The 24,097-nt window shown below is 40.3% G+C and overlaps 2 protein-coding genes across 2 annotated transcripts in view; one reads left to right on the forward strand and one right to left on the reverse strand.

The window, feature by feature from the left end:
• Positions 1-5,383: 5,383 nt before the first annotated feature.
• On the forward strand, positions 5,384-13,295 carry LOC129153411 (uncharacterized). The gene is made up of 2 exons (XM_054732679.2): positions 5,384-6,018; positions 6,130-13,295. The coding sequence occupies exon 2, from the start codon at positions 6,758-6,760 to the stop codon at positions 12,638-12,640; it is 5,883 nt and encodes a 1,960-aa protein (XP_054588654.1). The 5' UTR covers positions 5,384-6,018; positions 6,130-6,757; the 3' UTR covers positions 12,641-13,295.
• Positions 13,296-13,646: 351 nt separating this feature from the next.
• asip1 (agouti signaling protein 1) overlaps positions 13,647-24,097 on the reverse strand; it is a 19,120-nt gene continuing 8,669 nt past the window's right edge. Inside the window, exons 3-5 of the mRNA XM_015958435.3 lie at positions 16,291-16,462; positions 16,119-16,168; positions 13,647-14,205 (exon numbers count right to left, since the gene is read on the reverse strand). Of these exons, the coding sequence (XP_015813921.1) occupies positions 14,041-14,205; positions 16,119-16,168; positions 16,291-16,459 (384 nt within the window). The 5' untranslated portion in view covers positions 16,460-16,462 and the 3' untranslated portion in view covers positions 13,647-14,040. The remainder of the gene's footprint in view (positions 14,206-16,118; positions 16,169-16,290; positions 16,463-24,097) is intronic.

Consider the following 24,097-nt stretch of genomic DNA (forward strand, 5'->3'; position numbering starts at 1 on the left):
CTGGTAACCGGTGATGGTTGTACCCAGTGTGCAGCAGTACCGGGACCAGAGTGAATAGGGTGTGTATGGGGAGCATGAGTGGGTGTCTGGCGTGCATTTTTGTAAGTCTTTGGTTGTATGTGTATGTGTGAGCATGAGGGAGTGTGTGACTGTGTTTGTGTATGACTGTATATGTCAGGTGGGGCCTTTGACTCCTCCCCTCTCCTGGGACCTCCTTTGATGATATAGATCTTCGTCTCCCCTCCCCCTGCCACACCTGGTGTGGGGTGTGGTGCCTTGGTCTGCCTGAGTGTTTGTGGCTCCCGGGTCAGGGGGTTTAAGATCTTTGGTGCCTGCCTGGTCAATCCCGGTGGCTGCCTGGTGGGGTCTGGGTCCCTGGGCTCTGCTGGGTCCCCGGCGGGGGTGGTCGCCCCTGGGTCCCAGATCGCTGGGTCCCAGGCTCGGCCGGCTAGGGGGTGGGAGGCGGCGGGCGGGCCTGTGGGCTTGCCGCTGATATCTCCCGGGACTCTGCCGGCTGCTGGTTGTGGGCCCCCGGGGCGATCCTCTGCACCTCTTGAGGGGGGCGGGGGGCCTTTCTGGTCGCAGTCCCCTTGGAGTTCCTGCGTTCTGGGGCAGCGCCTGGATCTCTGGGACTTGGAGCTCCCCCCATCTCCTACGCATCTTTGGGGGCAGATCTGTGGTCCCTTACACTCTCTATTGGACGCTCCTATAGAGAAACCTTATATAAACAAGTGCGTGTACACACACAGGTGCTCACATGGTGCTCTCAAAAGTATGGGCTTGGGCACGTTCAACACTTGTCTCGAGGCTGTTGTTGCCACTAAATGCACTATGGTTTATTATTGTGTGATTGTTCAGTTAAACAATGTTGATTTTATATTTCATCATCACGTTGACGCAGTGATAGATTGCTCCTGATGTATTGTTGTGTGTCCCATTTTGTTCTGCTCTTCTCTTTCTGCAGGTCTAGAAGCATACTCTTGTTCATTATTGTTTATTTTTGTGGACCCCCCCCCCCCACACACCCCCCCCACACACACACACACACACACACACACCATTTGTCTTTTCCTTTCTCTTTCACCTCTGTCTCCATGTCTGGTCGGAATTACAAAGCATTCAAAAACAATAACAATAAAGTTTGAAGTATCAGGCGTGACATTTAAAGCAGACGCTTTGATGCTCCACCTGAGAATAAATCTGTAAGGCTTGTTACCAGCATTCAGACATCAATTCTGCTTGCTTCACAGCCAGACAGGACATGGTTAAAAAAAAAAAAGAAAGTTAATTTTTTTCAGTAATCTACCTTAGATTGTGTCACACCCTGTCCTGTCTCCCCGTTTTGGTTCAGCCTTGTGTCTCGTTAATTGTTCCCACCTGCCTTTCGTTTCCCAATCACCTTAGCTCCCTGCCCTCGTGTATTTAAGCCCCTTCTGTTCTGTGTCTTGTGTCGGTCCATTGTTTCATTGTCCAGCGCGTCTCATATTAAAGTTAGTGTAAGATATCCTACCTGTCTGCCTGTTTCCTCCCCGGTCTGGATACTCGCCTCACCTCGGCTTCATTCACCAGCACGCGTGACAGATTGAGAGACAATCTAAAGGCTCGAGAAACGTTTGCAGGTAATTTAGATCAATTAGCTGATTAGACTGTGACACGTTGAGTCTAGTCAGTATCCTTTTCTTATTCGTTTTTGCCTTCCTTCTAGTCTTTTACTTAAAATCTTTTTCATTTTCCAAATGTTTGCCTTTCAATTATTGTATTTTTACATCAAATAACTAAGTAAATTAAAATTTAAAAAGTGTTTTAATTTATTCACATAAACATTATTCTTTTTTGTTGTTGTTTTTGTTTAGTGCCTCGTATTTTTTATCATGAGAGGCACTATATGTTTCTTCTACTTTTAGGTTCTTGAACTTTTTCACAATATTCTAACAGTCTGAGATTTAAAATTTGGGGTTTCCATCAGCTGTTAGCCATAATCATCACAATTACAACAAATAAAGGTTTAAAATAGTATGATTTGAATGTAATGAGCCCATCCCATATATCAGTTTCACATTTTAAGTTGACTTCTGAAATAACTTTTAGAGTTTCACCTGTATCTGATAAATCAATAGATCTTAATTCAGAAAAGACTTTAAAAGGGATCATTGGGTGTTTAAAAAAGTTAAAAATTGGTGCGTTAGCTGCCAAGAGTACTTCTGAAAAATGTTCTCAGCTCATATAGTCTGACCAGTCAGTTAACCAAATATCTCATGATAGCGCTGGACAAAATTTATTGAAACTCCAAGCAAGTCATCATTGGATATTTTATGTTTATATGATAGTTTGTTCATATTCATCATGCATCCTCTAATTGCACCAAATTGTTCTGGTGTTCCACAGAGTTCTGCACTTGGTCTGAGTGTTTTTACATGCTTCGAATCGGAATCATGGCATTGATTTACTTCGTCGTGTAGAAAACGTCTTACTCTACGAACTGATTAAACCTTTTAGATGAAACTCAAAGCTACAAACATGTCTGGTGGACAGTAAATCCTGGCTGAACAGTACTCATCTATGTTCAATTTAATATAAAACAAAGATTCTTGTTTGCTCCATTTCCAACCATCTGCTCTCTCACCTGTTTTAAATTAGCCTCCAGAACCCATGTCAGAGACCTTGGAGTTATTTTTGACCTTTCCTTGAACTTCTTAAGGTCTGCCTTCTTTTACCTGCGCAAAATCTCGAAAACCTGGAGCTTATTATCCCAAAGTGATGGAGAAAATGGGTGCTTGTGTTTGTAGCACATTGACTCAATAACTGCAAAGAGGCTTTAGCTTGGCGTTTGAACTGTTGACAAAATATCTCCTCATTGTTCAAAACGCTACAACAATGCATCACCACATTAATAGCCTGTGACAGTTTGATGCAGGGTTTCTTGTGATTACTAGAGTTGCGAGGACCAGAGTGGGAAGGAGAGCTTGAGCCCTCTACTAGGAATAAGCTCCCTGTTTGGGTCCAGAAATCTCATTCACTTTTCAAAACAAATCCTAAAATAAACCTGCCTGTGGATACTCACTCTTTGTAACTTTTTCTTTATTGTGACACTCTTGCTTAGTTTATTTTTCTTATACAGTGGTTTTTATTTTATTTTTGCAAAAAAAATTATCCTCATGGTTTGTATTTCATGTTTCAGTGCTTTTTATTATTCTTTGAGTTTCACTGCAAACTGCAAAATGAAGTATGTTGAACTAGACTGAAATAAGTGGAAATAACTTTTGAAGTCAACATGGCCACCGCACTAAAAGGGCTAACTTAGGCAGTTTTACAGATAATAGGTGAGGATCTGGTGTGCTAGTAGATGAAAGTGTGGTCCGTTTTTGCATGAGAAAGTGAATTTTTTATTTGAAATAAACATTTCTGAATCCACCCACTTCTCAAGATGATTTTAAATGTTGCCTAATGCATTTCTTCAAGGCCTCATCTGATTTGTTCATGCTTTAAATCCAGAGTTTTGATTAGCAAAAACAAACAGCTCCCGAAACTTCTAATTAAAATCAGCATTAAACCCTTCATCTGACATTCAAGGTCATTCTGCACCCTTTTACCCTTTTGCTCCTGTCATTCTTCACCAAACAACTCTTCTCACAACTGGCAGGAGCGTGAGCTGAAAAGGAGTGAGCTCAAACACAACCTAATGCATCATAACATCTGCTCATAAATGAGTTAAATGAATCCCACGTTGTGCTGCAGCTCATCAGAACTCCCGGAAGGAAAGACACGTCTTGTTCTGATAACTCAAAGGGAAAGTCCCATGTTACTCAATGGGTTGAGTCTCGTGGATCCTGCTTGTTTTGGGTCATCAGGTCACTTTCCTCACAGAAATACACGACTGCTAATGAAATGAAAAATAAATAAAATGCATCCATCCTAATTTCAAATCCCTCATATTGTCTAGAGTGTATTTGTTTATTTTTGATGTTTCGAACTCATTGCTTAGTTTCACTTGTATGTTCTATAATCTTAAACTCAGCAGGTTCACATCCCTTTGGCAATGCTTTACAGCAAAAAAAAAAAAAATTGTATGAATATAAAATCATATTCCAGTATAAAGCCCATCACAGGCTTCTCTGGGGTACACTCAACAGAAGGTGCCTCAGTAAAAACCTCCACATCGAAATGTGACATCTTGCCACATTAACAAAAGGTCCCCAACAAACGAGCCAATTTATCTCACACCAGAAGTACTCTTCCTTTCACAATAAAATCCCTCCACTCCTCACCAAAAAAACACACACTGGTCCTCCCTTTGCAAATCAAACACTAGACCTGAAAATAGCAAAGTGAAATCCTGGACGAGTCCCCATTTATGTTACAACCCCTCGACTCCTAGATCGGGGATTGTAACATGTTGCTGTTGAAATACAACAATGTAACCAGTCTATGTTCACTATAAAAATACAAGTGTAAGTATTTATCAGGAAAAAAAAGTCACATAAAACAGCTATTTCCAAATTTTGCATTTGAGTGTATTCATCCAGTTTCACTTGAGTGGAAAAATAATTGTAAACACCCCAAAGCACAAATAACAAGTATTTTCAATAGAAGAAAAGTTATGTTACTGGAATCATGAAATGCCATTTAACTTTTCACACATATTCTTGGAAAATTAAATGTGGAACTAGGGTTAGTAGTATTACAAATATGCATTACTGAATAAAAAAAGTACTATATGAATATTTTTAATTGTTTTAAATTGCATTCATGATCTGAATAAAGATTTTGGATTGAAATATTTCAGCTAAGTGTTTTACTCATCTCAGAAGGGACAGATTAGGATGACTAAGCTGTTTTACCCTTTTCTATATTTTGGAGTTAAAGTTGGTGTGGTCATTTGCATAAAATTATCACATGTATTGTTGCTTTCCTGATTCTTTCAGTACAAAAACATTGAATTTATTTTTCTTTGAAATTATTGATATAGTTTGTCTTTTCACTCATTGTTTTTCCACCCTACTAAAGGTAGATGATTAGCTAAATCACTACCAGGTGTGTACAGATGGGTGGTTCCTTTAAAAGAAGTTCAACAGCTGTGAAAGGGTTTGATTTTGACACGTTGATGACCAAAACAAGTCAGAGTTAGTTCCATAAGTTGCTGGGCTGTGCTGCACATATTTATCAGCATTTGTCATAAATATTAGATTAGCCACAGTGAAAATAATACTAATGGATTTAGGGATTTGGTGACACAGCTGTTGATACTTAATGCATCTTTAAGAATCAATGCTTTTAGTGCAGATTTCTGTCTGACACAGGCGTCGGGTCATTTTCAGTCTACAGTTAACCACTCAAGCCTTATTTGTTTATTTTTTACTGTGGAGCCAATGTAACCCCATGCAAACTGAGATTGAACCCAGAAGCTACTTTCTGGAAAGGAAAATACAGTAAAACTGAAAGCTTCCATTCAACTGTGGATTGGTTTGCCCAGTCCTGCACTCTCTAATATAACATCTGGATCTCTACAGACCTTGTCCAGCATGCTAATTGTTTTTAATTAGATGAACACTGATATCATCAGTAAACATCTGAGGAGTTTTATTTAAAAAAAAGAATCAGGAGGCATCTTCTTCTGACTTAACTTTTCCAGAGACTCAATTAAAATGAAACAATGCTTGATTTTGTTTCTTTTACACAGAAAATTCTGGGACTCCTCAAACATGTGAGAACGGTTTTCTTGGTAAACAAATGTGACACCAAATGTAACTGACGTTGGAATGTTTGTGTTGGTTGCCATGACAACACCAGCAGCGCATCGGAGATCGGTACGTTGTCTCTGTTTTGTTTTCTTTATTTGGTACTCATATTGTGTATCTGTGCAGTGGAGTTATACGTCTTTCTTATAAGAAATGTTTCTGTTGAGATTGTTGTGAGGTAGTCGCTTCCTGTGAGTCGCGGGAGAGACGACACGGTGCGGTAACACGGCGGACTTTTGGAACATACATCTTTTCTACTGCTGGGTTTTACAAGGCGTACACGGTAAAAAACGTTATACTGTTCTTCGTTTAACACTTGTGCACTTTGTGGAAAGAAATAAGTGGCTGAGATGAATATCATATATGTTATTGATATTAATTTACTTGTTTCTAGTTTTCACGGTGCTCCATGATTGTCAGAGAGAAATAAAATAATTGTGGACATCAGTACGAAGCGTGGATTCTTTCGACCCGAGTAGAAACAGTGAAAACGTTGGCCCAATCCATCTGGAGGCTTCGGTGCGCAGAGCTCTCGTCATCCTGCAGCAAGCTACAGTGAGCTACAGGCTTCAGTGGACACGTTGCTTTGCATTTTGGAGCAACCAATCAGGAGCTGCATATTCAGTGGACACTTCAAGAAGCGGTTTCAAGAAGCGTGAGTCATCAGGCTATATTACGCAGCTGTTATGCCTCCTGTGTTGATGGATAGAACATGAGCTACAAATTTGCTATAATGGACAAGAAATTAATTGTGTTCAAACTTCAGACTGTGTAACAAAAAAAGAAAAAGAAAAAAAAAGGACAATCTGTTCAAGTCCTGGAACTTATTGTTGTTTTCTTACTTATTGTTTGCAAGCTTTAAGAAGGCTGAAACTGAAGTTTATTTACTGTCATATGTAAGAAACTAAGCTAATGTGCCTTGTGTTAATTTTAATAATTCTCCACCTATTGCATCCATTCCATTCTTGTAATTACCTTAGATATCTTGTCCCTTCATAAGATACCCCTTTTAAAGTCTGAAAATGTCTAAAGATGACCATAGTCATCCTAATGTTATGTCAAAAGTCCAAGATGCAGGGGATATGAAAGAGGAAAGAAGTGTAGTGTCTGAGAAATCTGAGACAAAAACAAGAAAATCCTCTCGTGAAAGGCGATTAACACCAAAAATGCAGGAACTGAAAGATCAAGAGTTAACTCAAAAGGAGAAGAGGTTCAAAGCAACATATGAGAAGTGGAGAAGCAACGTAAGAGACATTCGCACAAGGTTAAAGCAAGCATGCTCTGAGAGTGACATGTATAATATGATGGATGAGGCTGAGAAGCAAGAGTCTGAATTAAAGGAACAGTATGACAGAATTCGACTCCAAACCTCACCAAGTCAAGAAATTCGAAGAAAGATTGATGCATGCTCAGCTGTGACAGCCGACTTGCTGCAGCTGATGAGAGTACGTCTCACTGAAGATGAAGATGAGTTTGACACAGTGGCAGAAAGATCAAGGTTACGCATGCTACTTGATAATGAATATGCTAGGTCCATATATGGATCCACAGCTTCCAGAGTTACTGCACCCAGCTGTCACAATTCTAAACATCTCTCAGAGTCACCTAGCATTTCGGCTATGAGGGCGGAAGCGGCTGCTCAGCTGGCTGCAAAGAGAGCTGAAGTTGATATGGAAGCTGCCATCGAAGCTCAACGTCAGCAGTTGAGAAAACTGGAAAACCAGAGGGACATTGATGTAATTCAGGCAAGGCTAAATGTCTACACTGAAGAAGAGGAAAGGGATGGGACACGCAGTCCTCCATTCAGCAAAGTGAGTGATGCACACCCCTTCGCTCACCACATCCCAGATCAAGAACGGCAGGTTGTGCAAAACGAGACATCATTGGTCAAATCGCTACAAGAGTCATTAGCTCTCACCCGCTTGCCAACTCCAGAACCTTCTGTATTCTCGGGTGATCCTCTGAAGTTTACAGAATGGAGCATGAGCTTCAAAGCCCTCATAGAGAGACGATGCTCTGACCCTGCAGACAGGCTATTCTACCTGCAAAAGTACATAGCAGGCGAGGCAAAATCTTCTCTTGAAGGCAGCTTCTACAGAAAAGATAAAGAAGCCTATCAACAGGCATGGGATAGGTTAAATGCTAGATATGGCCATTCCTTTGTAGTACAGCGGGCTTTCAGAGAGAAGTTAAATGGGTGGCCGAAGATTGGAGGAAAGGAATATCTCAAGCTAAGAGAGTTCAGTGATTTCCTCCAAACATGTAGTAATGCAATGCCCCACATAAAGGGCTTACAGGCTCTTAACGACTGCGAGGAGAATCAGAAAATATTAGTCAAGCTTCCTGATTGGGTGACATGTAGATGGAACCGTTACGTTACAGAGCAGCTAGATCGGGGCAACGACTATCCAAGCTTTCATGAGTTTGCTTCCTTTGTCTCTAAGGAGTCACGCATAGCATGCAATCCAGTGTCATCCTTACATGCCTTAAGGCACTCTGCAGAGGCACCACCAAGAGAAATGAAGCGTTCAAAAGCAAACACGTTTGCCACAAATGTGAAACCTTCAATTCCATCAAGCTCCACCACCAAATCTGACCCTGGTCAAATCAAGTTGGGAGATGCAGAGAAACCAAAGAAATGGAACACACCAACACAAAATTACAATAGTGACCAGTGTATCTGCTGTAGTGAGAACCATTCCATACATAAATGCAAGAGGCTTATGGACATGCCTGTAGAGGATAAGAAAAAATGCATACTTGAAAATAAGTTGTGTTTTGCATGTCTAAGAAAGGGTCACAATTCTAAAGACTGTAGAAACAGGTCCACATGTAGCATATGCAAAAAGAGTCACCCAACGCCATTGCATGAAGATCGTTCTACAGCAGGAGAATCATCAATTCAGGGTGCAGTGGAAGAAAGCACGTCATCTTTATCATGTTGTGTGAGTGGAGGTGAAGGTGGGAGTACGTCGATGATAGTCCCAGTGTGGATCTCAACACTTAGTGCTCCGGACACTGAAACCCTAGTGTATGCACTATTGGACACTCAAAGTAGTCACACATTTGTTGATCAGGAGGTGTGCGAAAAGCTAAAAGCAGCAATGGAACCAGTGAAACTTAAACTTTCCACCATGATGGGGAGAGACTCAGTCGTGAAGAGTCAAAGAGTATGCAAGCTCAAAGTTAGAGGATTTTCCTCAAACGTTTCAATCAATTTGCCTCCAGCCTACACAAGGGACTTCATTCCTCTTGACCGTGCACATATTCCCAATTGTCAGACAGCCAACAAATGGAAACACCTTGTAAGCATGGCCCAAGAGATACCCCCGTTGATGGACTGTGGTGTTGGATTGTTGATTGGATATGACTGCTCCAGAGCGTTAATTCCAAGAAGGGTCATCACTGGGGGCGACTATGAGCCTTATGCTATTGAGACGGATCTTGGTTGGAGCATTGTGGGAAGCGCACCACAGCGTGTGCAAGCTAAAGATGTGACTGGTTTTTGCCATCGAGTGTCTGTCAGAGAGATGCCACCCATAACGCCATTTGCTGTCATCAAGGCCCTAGAGTCCGATTTTGCAGACACAAAATCTGGTGACAGAAGCATATCTCAAGAAGATATATGCTTCCTGCAGATCTTGAAAGAGAGGATCCAACAAAATAAGGAGGGTCACCTGGAGATGCCTCTCCCTTTCAAAGCACGTCCACATCTCCCAGACAACAAAAGGCTGGCATTAGTACGGTTGAAGCATCTAAAGAGGAAGCTGGACAGAGATCCCAAATTCAAAATAGACTACGTGAGATTTATGGAAGGTGTCTTCAAGGATGGAGATGCAGAGAAAGTGGAAAACCAAGCAGAGCTGGGGAAAGTGTGGTATATCCCACATCAAGGAGTTTACCACCCCAGAAAACCAGGCAAAATCAGAGTGGTTTTCGACTGCTCTGCAAGGTATGAAGGCACCTCCTTAAACGACCATCTGCTAACAGGACCTGACCTCACAAATAGCCTAACAGCTGTGCTGTGCCGCTTCCGTAAATATCCCATCGCAGTCATGTGTGATGTGGAGAAAATGTTCCACAGGTTTCATGTGAGCGAGGATGATAGAGACTACCTGCGATTTCTCTGGTGGGAAAATGGAGACACAAACTCAGAACCCAGAGAGTACCGCATGAAGGTTCACCTGTTTGGAGCATCATCCTCCCCTGGCTGTGCCAATTATGGCATGAAACACCTTGCCAGCCAATGTGAGAAAGAGTACCCCTCCGCAGCTAGCTTCATCCAGAAACATTTCTATGTCGACGATGGTCTCATAAGTGTAAAGTCGGTGGGTGAGGCAATTGAACTGGTCAAAGATGCCCAAGCTGTGTGTGCCAAAGGAAAGCTGCACCTTCACAAATTTCTCTCCAACAGTCGAGAGGTCCTTGACTCAGTGGAGGTTGCAGCGTGTGCTACGGAGGTGAAGAATGTTGATCTTAATCACAATGATTTGCCAGTTCAAAGAGTACTAGGTATAAGGTGGAACATTGAAAATGATAGCTTCTCCTTCAAGGTGTCACTTGAGGAGAAACTGGCAACGCGCCGAGGGATCCTCTCAATTGTGGCCTCCTTGTATGACCCTTTGGGGTTTCTAGCCCCAGTCATTCTTGAAGGGAAAAGAGTGCTGCAAGAGATGTGTCAGAGAGGCACAGGGTGGGATGAGCCACTACCCAAAGACTTGAAGTTAAGGTGGGAGACTTGGATGAAGGATTTGGAGAACCTGGAAAGAATTGAAATTCAAAGATGCTTCATACCTGACAGCCTTGGTGAGATTCAGAGAGCCGAGCTTCATCATTTCTCTGATGCAAGCAGTCAAGGGTATGGCCAGTGCTCTTACATCAGAGTAGTAAGCAGAGAAAGGGTATGCTGCTCCTTGGTCATGGGCAAGGCGAGGGTTGCACCAACCAAAATAGTCACCATACCGAGGCTAGAATTAACTGCAGCAGTAACCTCGGCATCTGTGAGCAGCATATTAAGGGAGGAGCTAGAGCTCAAGATTGATGACGAATATTTTTGGACAGACTCAAAGGTCGTGCTTGGTTACATCAATAATGAAGCAAGAAGGTTCCATGTGTTCGTGGCAAATCGTGTTCAGAAAATTCGAGAAAACACAGATGCACGGAAATGGTATTATGTGGACACAGGAGAAAACCCTGCTGATCATGCATCGAGAGGCCTCAAAGTAGCTGACCTCATCAAGTCAAATTGGTTCTCTGGCCCAGGCTTTCTATGGGAAAGAGAGATAGCCACCAAACAGGCTACTTCAGATTTGCTGGTGGGAGACCCAGAGGTGAGGACTACTCAGGTGTTGAAGGTTGAGGCAGCAAGACAGTTTGACATCCAGAAGCATCTGCTGCGGTTCTCAAGATGGGCTACAGCTGTCAACGTCATTGCTCGTATCCAGCGGCTGGCAAAGAGGATCAGGACCGCTGAACCTTTAAACGTGGAAGAGAGAAAACAAGCTGCACAGACTCTTGTCAAGCTTGCACAACAAGATGCCTTTCAAGAGGAGTTAAACACACTCAGCCAGAAACTAGGAAGGCTGCCTTGCAACCACCCACTCTTTCAGCTTGACCCATTCCTCCAAGATGGCATAATGAGAGTAGGAGGAAGATTAAGGAAGGCATCTGTGCCTCTCGAGTTAAGACACCCTGTGATCCTTCCTAAAGATGGTGCTGTTACAAACCTCATCATCGCACACCATCATACCAAGATACAACACCAAGGCAGAGGACAAACCCTCAATGCACTCAGAGTCAATGGTTACTGGATCGCTGGTGGAAGTAAGGCTGTGGCCCAATACATCAGGCAGTGCGTACAGTGTAGGAAAGCCCGCGCGCCACCAGAGGAGCAACGAATGGCAGATCTACCTAGTGACCGTGTTGATCCCACACCACCATTCACTTATTGTGGTATGGACTGCTTTGGTCCTTTTCACACCAAACAGGGTCGCAAAGATCAAAAACGGTACGGCCTCCTCTTCACATGTTTTTGCTCAAGGGCAGTGCATATAGAGATGCTGGAGGATTTGACGACTGACGCATTCATCAATGCTTTGCGCTGCTTCATTGCCCTTCGTGGAGCTGTTAGACACATTAGGTCTGATCAGGGAACTAATTTTATGGGGGCAAGAAACGAGATGGCAAAGGCTCTGAAAGAACTTGATAAGGAAAGAGTGACTGCATACCTGGCAGAAAAACAGTGTGACTTCCAGATGAATACGCCCCACTCTAGTCATGCTGGAGGCGCATGGGAGCGCCAAATCCGGACAGTGAGAAGCGTACTGAGCACGGTCCTTGCCTGCAGTGTGGGAAGGCTGGATGATGCCTCATTAAGGACATTCCTTTATGAAGCTATGTGCATCGTGAATAACCGCCCACTCACTGTTGATAACATCAACGACCCCAAAAGCTTGGAGCCACTCACACCGAACCACTTGATCACCATGAAATCCTCAATCCCACTTCCACCTCCAGGTAAATTTGTCAAGGAGGACCTGTATGCTAAGAAACGGTGGAGAAGGGTCCAATATCTGACTGAGCAATTTTGGCACAGATGGAGAAAGGAATACCTGGCCAATATTGCTCTGAGACAGCGATGGCATACACCAAGACGTAATGTGGAGGTGGGTGACATTGTGATTCTCAAAGAAGAAGATGTTCCTCGCAATGAATGGAAACTCGCTAGGGTTGTGGAAGCACATGAGGATGATGATGGACTTGTACGGAAGGTGACAATCCAGACTGGTGATAGGAAATTAGGAAAGAGAGGCGAACGCCTCGTCCAACCATCCATCATTCAAAGACCCATTCAGAAATTAGTGGTCCTGGTAAAAAATGAGAAAAATATGTCATTCATTGATTAGATTTCCCTTCTAAAATACAAGTTGTCATTATGCTGTACTTCATGCACATGTTGTGGAGATGTAAATTCTGTTCATATTGTTGAATTCATTGTTTGAGAAAAGTATATTGTTTATGTCAATGCAAGAGTGTTTTAACATAACAACACGGTGCTTGGGAATTACCATTGATTTAATGAACAATACAAGTGTATTCACATTCGCAATTGTAATAATCAAAGGTAATTGGTGGGAGTGTAACTGACGTTGGAATGTTTGTGTTGGTTGCCATGACAACACCAGCAGCGCATCGGAGATCGGTACGTTGTCTCTGTTTTGTTTTCTTTATTTGGTACTCATATTGTGTATCTGTGCAGTGGAGTTATACGTCTTTCTTATAAGAAATGTTTCTGTTGAGATTGTTGTGAGGTAGTCGCTTCCTGTGAGTCGCGGGAGAGACGACACGGTGCGGTAACACGGCGGACTTTTGGAACATACATCTTTTCTACTGCTGGGTTTTACAAGGCGTACACGGTAAAAAACGTTATACTGTTCTTCGTTTAACACTTGTGCACTTTGTGGAAAGAAATAAGTGGCTGAGATGAATATCATATATGTTATTGATATTAATTTACTTGTTTCTAGTTTTCACGGTGCTCCATGCTTGTCAGAGAGAAATAAAATAATTGTGGACATCAGTACGAAGCGTGGATTCTTTCGACCCGAGTAGAAACACCAAACATTGTGGTGACAAAGAAAAGCACTAAGAAATATATATATATATATATATGTGTGTGTGTGTGTGTGTGTGTGTGTGTGTGTATATATATATATATATATATATATATATATATATGTGTGTGTATATATATATATATATATATATATATGTGTGTGTATATATATATGTGTGTGTATATATATATGTGTGTGTATATATATATATGTGTGTGTATATATATATATATATATATATATATATGTCTGAGATTTTAGAAACGGTATAAAAAAAGTCAAACAGAGAATTTAATTGGTCGAAAAGACACTTTATTCTTAATAGATTCATGTGATTTTAACACCAATCGTATTTAATGGTAACACTGAGAGTCTGTGTAGTCATATGTAAACATAGCATAGATCTGATCATATAAGTTCATGTATGTACGTGTCCTACAAGCTCAGCTCAAAGAAAAATGAAATCTTTTATTTTGAGTGTCATAGCAGTGCTAAAAGCCTCACACCCTGTTCCACTTCAGTAAAGTTTGCCGTGGAGCGATCCTCTGTGATAAAGTGCTTTCATGCTGTGAGTTTTGAGAAAAATTACAAACTAGGTCTGTAAAGTGAATCACCTTTCACCACGTTCCCCGCATGTGGTTTCCTTTAACTGGTAATTGAACCCCATGGACACGGAGCGTCGTTGACCTTTAGCAGCCGGGGTTGCCCATTCGGCAGAGACAGACAGTTTTGAAGAGCCGACACTGGCAGAAAGCGCAGAAATCACAGCACACATTTTCTGGTGATTTACAGCTCCCCCACAGGGGGATGCAGTTAGGGGGGGGAGGAGGTCGCTTCTTCACTGCAAATTTGCTCTGAGAGAAAAGAAACCAGGGGGATGAGTCAGATGACTACTCACAGGTTTAGTGTAAGATAAAACCTAGATTTAGAAATAGCTGCAACATTGTATGGTAAATTTTCAATGCAAGTATAATCAAAATGTGCCCAAATATGAGGATTTTCAGCAATTTTGTGTACAAATATTGACATTTTTTAAGAATCAAAACTGTAAATGGATATTTGAGTGTTGAAAACTTTAATAAAATGAAGATATTCCTTCATTTATTTATTTTTTTTTACCTAATTTCCTGTTCATTTATTTCTATAAATTGCTTTCACTCATGTCTGAGTGAGCTTGTCTATCGTTTGCTTGGCTTGTCTGGTCATCTTCCTGTCTCGTGTTGGGTATTTTGAATCATGGAAGGTTTTCTCTTTTTGTCTGTTTTGCAGCATCTTCTGTACATTTGCTTATCTGACTGTTGCACGGACACTCCCACCTCCTTTCCAGGAGTGAAAGATTGATGTTTGGGAACTAATATGAAGGGAAAAAAAAAACAGGAGACAAAAAGATACCCAAACTGAATTGCCCATTAATGTTGAACTTAACTCATTTTTAACACATTTGCAGTGGTCTCTAGTGGGAATAAATGCCTTGTAAGTTGTGCTCTGGAGGGAAAAAAGCTTTGGTGCTCATGTTTCAGGAACTGGTAGTGAGCCACATCAGAGTTGAGCTGAACACAGCAGGAACCGGAGTCTTATTTCCTGATATTTGGACTTTTCACCTCAGATTAGCCATCAGCAACACAGCTCTGACTCTGTTTGCTCTGCAATGTTGATATTTTATCTCCACAAATATTACAAGCATGAAGGAGTTTTGCTGTGTGGTGAAGTTGCTAAAGCTAATAGTTAGCTACCACTGGACAAGACGTTCTCTGCTGTTTCCTGGACGCTGAACCAACAACAGTCTTCTGCGTCGTGAGTAAAGATGGGTGAGTCCATGGCAGTGTGTCATAGATCTGTCAGGCTTTTCAAATCCTAGAGTCTCACCACCAATTTTCGATCAGATGCTACAGCAGGAGATCGGTGTAGGAGACTATTTTCATGTTCAGCCTACACAAAACACTCAGAGTGACCAATTAGAATCAGAAATGATCATTTAAGAATGAATTTTCAGTAAAGTACACCTTTACATAAAAGTTTTGGTTTTTCTTTTTGGGATGGACACTGATCCTCCTGAAAATCGAGGACCCCATGGTCGGTCTGAGTGGATGGATTTGGAGCTTGGAAATAAAACATTCTCAGAAGCTTGTGGACAGTTTTAAAGCTGCAAGGTGCAACTCAACAAGCTTGTTTTGTGCTAACATCAGAAGCTCTAGATTCAGTTTGGTCTCAGTTATGAATAGGGGTGTAAAAATATGATTGGTCCTCCGAAAACCTATAATGTTTTGTGTTAATGCTGAAGTGATGTTTTAAAGCAGAGTATTGCTTTTTTTTAATTGAGAATTTATATGTAAACATTCACTGAATTTGTTTTGTTAGGTGCAATTCATACTTTGACAGTTTTTACAGCCTCCACTCTGGACAATAAGATCATGCTGGAACACTGACTGTGTCATGGAAGCATCTTATCTGAGTTTTACAATATTAAATATTTAAAATATCATCTGGTATTTAGTTTAGCGATATATCGTATCACCTCCATGTATTGTGATATTTATTGTATAGCCAAATTATTGCCATTACACACCCACTATTAATGAAAGCACAATGGTGGCAACATTTCCAGTCACATTCAGCATATTCATTGTAGAACGTGGTTTTTATTTGTTGGTATATTGATAGTAAAGTAGTGTTTTTTCCAACTCTCAGTTTAGGTCAAGCAGGAAGGATTTTAGATGCTTAACACATAAAACAATTAAGTTAAATTTAGCCAAAAACCTAAAAGCACCTTTTTCTGTTTTCTTGTTTTCTCTTTCTTCTTTGTAGACTTTGCCAACTCTGGAAGAAAAAAAAGGATATTTAAATCAGGAAATTTCGAATTTTTATAAATATGTGAAATTCATTTTAAATTGTACTGAAGTCGTACTTTTTATTGGGGAAAAACTCAAGTCCATATTTACCTACAATAACAACAGGGGGTGTTTCTATCTCAATGCTCTGGGACAAAGCGTTGGACACAACAGCCATATTGGTGGAGAGTCGCTCATCAAGGATCATGTGGGCGGAGCCTAAATAAAACTGCGTTGCAGTGAAGACGATGCAGCCGAGCATCAGGGACGTCAGCATCATTCTCTGGAATTAAAGAGACAAGAGAAGAAGCCCATTTAAACGGGGGAGGGGGGGGGGGGGGGGAAACAACATTTTTAGGACCATTTAAATGTTTTGTTAATTTTAATATAAAAATGCATCCATCGACTAAAAAGCTCTATAATTGGAGCAAAGTGGAAGAATTTTTACAACAATAATAGTATGAAATATTGCATTCATTTATATGCTAATTAGTAGTAAAAATAAAAAAAATAATCCTGGATTTTTCTTTCATTCTTGTTTTTTTTTTATTTGTTATTATTAAAGTTCATTTTAAAGCTTGACATTTTTAGAATAGAATAGACTTTATTGATCCCACAGTGGGGAAATCTGCTTGTTACAGCAGCACCAACACTTGAGAATCATTTGAAGAAATAATAACAAAGGGGTGGATTTATGTAAGAATTGCAGTTCAAGTTTTTCAAAGTCTGAGTTGTTGAGTTGTTACTCAGATGAACCTGCTGAGTTTGGTTTCATTTCCATTAAAAAGGCACATTTTGGGTGTGAAATGGCACCAAAACTAATCGAATCAAATCACAACATACTAGTGCATCATTTCCAAGAACTCCAAGCGGCCCACACCACAGCTAAGATTCAGAAGACAGGTTTTGGAGACTTATTTCCGGAGTTTTGAACATTTATCATGGGATTGGATAACAGCAGTGCGACTCTACCACTGACTTGCAACATGAATGTTTTATCTACACAAATAACGCAAACCTGGAAGAGTTCTACGTTTTTTGAGTCGCTAATGCTAGCAGGTAGATTCTGCTGGCCGGGGACGTTCTCTGTTGTTTCCTGGACTTTAAACCATGACTCCATGAATGTTAGGTGACAGTGTGACGTAGATCTGTCAGACTTTTCTAATCCTAGAGTTTCACCATCTATTTTCTATCAGAAGCTAATGCAGGAGATAGGTGCAGGAGACTATTTTCACGTTCAGCCTAATGAAACACCCAAAGTGACCCATGAGAATTAGAAATTATCATCAAAAATGTTTTTTCAATCAACCACACTTAAGACACAGATCTGAGATCTGCTCCTAAACAAAACACCACAAAGCCTGACTATACGGTTCACATCTCAGCTTTCCAGTATAAACTCGTCGGATTGGCCCACTAAAATTCCTCATTAATCATTAGCTGTTCTTAGTGAGGAGATGTTTTCGTCTGAATGCGGTGTACTCAGAAAAAGGTTTCCGGGGAGTTTTATCCACAATGTGGCTGAACTATTTTACTTCTCATAAGCTGCACATGTTTTTTTTGTTCCAGCTGATGTTTTTGTTCTGCAGCTGTCAAGCCCAAAATTGCTCCACATTTATTCCATCAATGCATAAAATAGAAAACTTTCATTATTACACAAAACTGGAGGCGTGACCGAATAAAAATTCAACAGAAATAATCGTTTTGGTCTGCTGAGAGAAAAACCGACTCTGCTCATCCCATAACTACAGTGTCCATATTGTTTATATTTACTGGACCATGTTGGGCGGAGCCTCTGCTCACTAAGCTGTCTGATGCTCTCCAACACAAGGTCACATATTTCTGCACAACATTGTTTATGTGAAATTATTAAAAGTCTGTTCTAGCTGTTTTTGTTTTTTTCCTCTGGTGAACACTTTAGAGCAAATTATAAACCTCAAAATAGAAAAAATAGAACATTGTCAGAATCCTGATCCTAATACCAGATTTCTGGCTTCTCAGAATTAAAAAAAAATGTTTTCCAGTGGCCCTAATACTCCTCTATTTTTAAAAATATTATAAATTGTTTGTTCTCAAAATATCCTTTTATTAGTTGCAGGTGTAAACAAGTATTCTGATGTACTGGGGGGGGCGGGGGGGGGGGGCGTGTGTGCGTGTGTGTGTGTGTGTGTGTGTGTGTGTGTGTGCGTGTGTGTGTGTTTTGCAGGGCTAATGGAGGGATGGCCCTCAGAGGAGGAAATGACATTAAAAGCACGAGGTGCTGCCCAGACAGAAAGTAAAAAAAAATGAAACTGAACTTATATTTTTACCAAATGAACTCTCAGCACCTGGAGGTACTGTAGAGGGGATGACAACCAGAAACAATAAATACTGAGAAACTTAAAGCAGATGTGATTTTTAGGAACATGAAACAAGTGAGTTGGGGAAGCAGAAAGCGCAAATACATAAATATAAAAAAATAGATTTAAAATAGAAAATAAATGAGAAACAGAAACCTGATTGAAGTCAAAATCTGACTTAGCTGAATGTTGGTACAAACTCCAAACGTCTGTCACAGAGATATTTACTAAATGAGTTTTTTGTTTCCGACTGCAGGACCTTGCTGCTGTCACAGGAATTTTAACACATTTCAGAAATAATTGTTGCAGAACCAGCCTGAAATTCATGAGTTTAATTACATGAGTGAGAAAAGGCGGGGAAATGTGGCACAACTTCAGAAGGAGTTTGTTAATAAAATGAGAATAAAATGGCTAATAAAATAATATTTAAGACGTGCTGTGACAACATTTTGACAGCTATTTACGTGATATAGATATAAAATATTGTGCAAACGTGTCAAACACACTAATTATGTATCATTTATCTGCAAATTTTCATCTTTTCTCCATTCATCACAGCCCACCGAGATACCAACGCAATGTAGACGTAGCTTAAAAACAGAAATACAGAGAATCACAAAAAAAACAAAAGATCCTGGAAAATGAAGAGATTAAAAGTTTTTTTTATTTATCTAATTTAAAAAAAATACTATTTCCATCAGTTAAACAGTTGAAGCTCTTACTAAGCTGTAATTATCCAATATAAAAATATATCTTTTGTATTTGCTCAAAGATCCACAGAAACCTGTGTAATTCCAGTCATCCCCTTAAAAATGGGGGGAAAGTAATAAAAACACAAAGGTTCATTCATGAGGCAGCCTATATTTATCTTTAATGATGCTCAACAAATCCCTGGAAAAGGTTTAGGGGATCAGAGCCCAGGTTTTCTGCTACTCTAAAAGCACAGAATGAAATCATTGTTAGAAATTCTATAGCATGTAGCTAATGGAGCTATCTGATTACCAAAGATTCGTGTATTACTGCGAGCATCAGCGGCTCTTCAACACACACGTCAGGCAGGAATGTTGAGCGCATGGTGAGTCTCAAACGGCACCTGAGACCATCTTGACACCCCGCCCCACAACGCATCTGGTTGGCTTCAGACTAACCCTCCTGAGGTTTGGTACGCTGAGCTTAAGTGGATAGAATCATTTTCAGCCCAAATGATTTAAAGATGTAAAACAGTAACAGAAAACACAGCGAAAATATTAGCAGATGTGTGAGGAAAATGATGAAGTTTTGCCGATCCACATTGATGCTCTACAGTTGCTGGGCACTTCTATGGTACAATTAAAAATAAAAGAGTTTTCAGCTGACACACATGGTCAATTGTCCGTCTTGAAACTGAAGGATGAAACCTGATGTTTATACTGACCTGCAGGGCCGGCGTTAGGCCCGGCTACTTGGGCTCAAGCCCCGAATGTTTTATGAAAAGACTAGTGCGTGTGACGTGTGTGTGTGTATGTGTGTGCGCGCACGTGCGTGCGTGTGTTACGCCCCGGATCTTCTTCAGTCCTAAATCCGCCCCTGCACCTGGATGCAGTGGTGTATGTCTTAGAGCAGTGTTTTCGTACAGGACAAGCTGTCCTCAGACCGGTGTGGCTCGGGTATCCCTCTGGGATTAATAACGTGTTTTTGAATTTGAATTGAAATGAAAAGCCACAAAGCGCATAACGTAAAATTCTTTTTATAACACAAATGTAATCATTATGCACTTTATTTCTATAATTTCATCGTCATTAGATTGTTATAGTTATTTTTCTAAACAAAAAATACCTTGTAGCCAAAAGAAACACTTTTAAAAACATTTTAGTCCTTCTGTTTAGCAGAGAACCAAATAATTCAATTAATCAAAACTAAATCACGCAGTACAATTCATCAGAAAAAATAAAACACTGAATAAAATTAGTGCAAAAAAAATGTAAATACAAGGAAAAAAGGTGCTCCAAGCAGCTGTTCTTACAAGATCTCTGTCTTCTTTTTTATTATTATTTTGCAAGAAGTAAAAATTGAATCTGGGAAAGAAAAACTTTAAATGAGAAATGTGTCCGTGCTGGTAATAGTGATAAAAAAGCATTTTTGAATAACCCAGTAAATGAGCACAGTGTTAAGTTTTATTTTAGCCCTGTTGTTGGATTTAAACAACAACAATAAATAAGTGAATCATTGGTTTTGAACCTTCAGCATTAAAAAAAACTATAAACAAATTTAAAAAGCTAATTAAATAGTTTGAATTCAAACCAAGTTGCGTTAACTGAAAACAGCAGCTTCAATCAAAGGTGCTCTTCATCCTCCTGGGATCCTGCTTCTAACATTATTAATACACGATGCTCATTTAATTTAGACCTAGTTTTATAGATTAGCAAGAATTTTTCTTAGTAATTTTATGTTCAGTTACTCACTTGGAGAAAAAGATCACTCTTTTATTATTAAATATTTTAAATACATTATTTATCATACATTTCACTCCAAAATAAAGCTCTGGTGTTAGGTTCAGTTAATCTCACTTCAGATTATTTTCTATGTGGTTTTATGTGAAACATAAAAGCTTGTTTCACCTCTGAAGTTTCAGCAATGATCTCACTGTGTTTGACATTCTCACGACACAGCTTCAAATGTCGAATAATTCAATTGAAATTCAAAAATATTCTTAAAATTATTGAAAAACAATGACAAAAAAGAGAGAAATTAATATAGAGAGAAAGAGAGTCGTATATAAAAGAGGGCAGCAGTTAAAAAGTGAAGTTCACACTGAAGGTGTTTTTGGACCCAGTTGGATTCTGTCATCAATAAAGTTCATGTGGTTTGACTGTAAATACGATGTTCCAGGGAACAAACTGCAGTCGACGGACACAGATCATTAGAGTATTTTACTGACACATGAAATGTCTTTTAAATGAAAAGTTTTCCTGCTTCCCGTCGGTTACAAAAAGCATTCATGACTCTAAACGAGTATTACTCAACAGCTCTTTGTTCTGCATTTTGACCTTTCTACTTAGTGGCGTTCTGAGAACATGCTGTGATTTATGCTCCACGTTGATGATCCGCACAAACACCCACAGGTCTACAGCACCACAGAACACGCCATTCATCAGCAGCCACTTCAGGGTGGCTCTCCCCGATGACTCCATACGCTTCAAAGTGGAATGATTTAAGAACTGAGGCAGCGACAGGAAAAAAAACACTCTGTGGAAAAGTAAAAAAATATTTGCAGATGTGCTTGCAGAAATATGAAGTGTAAAGTGCTTCTCAAATTTTCTTTCTCAGATGACAAAAGACACGTTATAAAGTTTCACTTCAATATTTAATCAATTCAAGCTGCATTCTCTGTTTTTACACTCTAAAAACTAAACAAATGGGTCAAGTTGCATTATAATCCACAACTTTTACTTGTTGTCCCGCCTAGAGTCATGCGTTGGTCTCAGAGGTACTGTTCTCCAGTGGTTTAAATCCTACCTCCACAAGGGGTCAGTTTCTGTTAATCTGGGTCCTTTTACCTCAAAAACAGCACCTCTGACATGTGGCGTGCCTCAGGGCTCCATTTCGGGTCCAGCACTTTTTTCTTTGTATATGCTCCCCTTAGGCTCTATTTTTGAGAAGTATGAAATTACTTTTCACTGTTTCGCTGATGACCTTCAGATCTATTTGCCACTTAGTGATGCCAGGTCAATCGGTTCATAACTGGAGTGCTTAAAAAGCATCAAACAATGGATGTCCATTAATTTTTTTTAACTCAACAACCAAAAAACTGAAATGTTACTATTTGGCAGTCCTAATCGTTTAAACAAGGTTGTTAGTCCTCTTGGTCCTTGTTGTGGTTTTCTAAAACCCTGTGTTAAAAACCTTGGTGTGTTTTTAGATGGTTCTTTTAATCTTCACAGACAGGTGAGTGCAGTGGTCCAATCAGGCTGGCAGTTAGCATGAAGCCATACCTTCCTGCTAATGTCCTGGAGCATATTATCCATCTGTTCATGTCCTGCCGATTGGACTACTACAACTCCCTGTATTCTGGCCTGGCCTGGCCTTGTTTTCTTTAGTACAAAAACAACGTACAAACCGATGATAAATAGCAGCAATTGTTATTTTATGACTAACTTTATATCAAATCTCTCAGAATTAATTAAGAATCTGTTCCAACGAAACTGATTAAGTTTGTAGGATTCACTGTCATTTTTTCCAGGTTAAATCAAAGATGAGAAGATATACCAAATATAATAAATGGAAGAAAAGGACAAGACATTTGCAAACATACCAGTTAATAAAGTAAGTCAGAAAAAATGTAAGTCTACATTTATTTGAAAAACGTAAAAGACAAAGAAAAATGTACTTGTTCATCTGGTGGTGAAGAAGACCCAAATGTTGGAAGCAGGCAGGAAATGAAACTGACTGCACACACTTCCATGACACATCAACCAAAGATGACAATAAAATAAGAACATGGAAATATGCTGGTGAAGTTCTTAGTCATCCAGGTCGTGGTAATCCATGATAATCTTCATTTGAACCCCTGTGAAGGACACGGAAAGATAAAAAGGAAACCAGGAAGTGGATCGATGGAAGGAAAGTGATGTTTTTAAAGAAAAACCATCCAAGAGAAACCATTTTTTACTTGTTCCTGTTTTAAAATGTTCGGTCTCTCTGAGTTCAACATGCAGGCTGAATGGGAAGATTGTGTCCTATTTGTTGCATTAGCGTCTGACAGTAAACAGATGGTGAAACGCTAATATTTGAAAACCCTGACAGATCTACATCACACTGTCACACTGACGACCCAACACACCCACCACCGTCTGATTGGCCCTCTGAAGCTCACGCCTAACTATAGAAAGAGCCTCAGACTGGCGGCTAGAATCAGCCTGCAACAGCTTCCCGTGTGCGCGATTCATCGTCAGGCTGATTCAGTGGAGTAAACGTCTTTTCTGACTGCAGCCTGCCTCTCCAGCCATGGGAGCACGAGGACAGGCAGCAGTGAGGAGCACACAGCACTCTCACTGACAGAGTGGGAAGCAGTGTGCTTCACATCCAGCCGTTTTTACAAAACAATGCTGTCAATTTGCTGCAACGCTGAGGCTTAGCTCGTGTATAAGTGGTCAGACCATTCCAGTAATGGTGCACAATCGTGTCCTTTTTATAAAAGATTAGGCAAAGATTAGGTTTCTGCGCTGCCACAGACTTGCATTTATCTTGGACATTATTTGCTTTACATTGCGACTGAAGCCGCGATTATGAAGTTTTTTTAACAAGCTGCTCCTAAAGGTGTTTGCCCCCATCAGTCCACGAGCAGCCTCTGATGATCTGAGCTTCAGCTTTAGCAGAAAGATGCCCAAGGTACGCTGCGGCGCTCCAGTTTTCCATCTCAGCTTTGTTCCAAAAGCAACACTTACTGCCCGTGTCTACTTTCATTTTTAATATATTTGCTGGCCGGAGCTCGGCATTAGCTCCCCACGTCATCATGACACCTCCCTCTGCTCCGCCATGGCACAATAGCCATTTATAAGACAAGTCATCACCGCAATAAAACTACCAAGCGAGGTGGAATG

This window comes from Nothobranchius furzeri, chromosome 3 (genome assembly GCF_043380555.1).
Source record: "Nothobranchius furzeri strain GRZ-AD chromosome 3, NfurGRZ-RIMD1, whole genome shotgun sequence".
Taxonomy (NCBI): domain Eukaryota; kingdom Metazoa; phylum Chordata; class Actinopteri; order Cyprinodontiformes; family Nothobranchiidae; genus Nothobranchius; species Nothobranchius furzeri.

Coding starts and splice junctions, on each gene's coding strand:
- LOC129153411 (XM_054732679.2), top strand. CDS start 6,758: ATGTCTAAAGATGACCATAGTCATCCTAATGTTATGTCAAAAGTCCAA.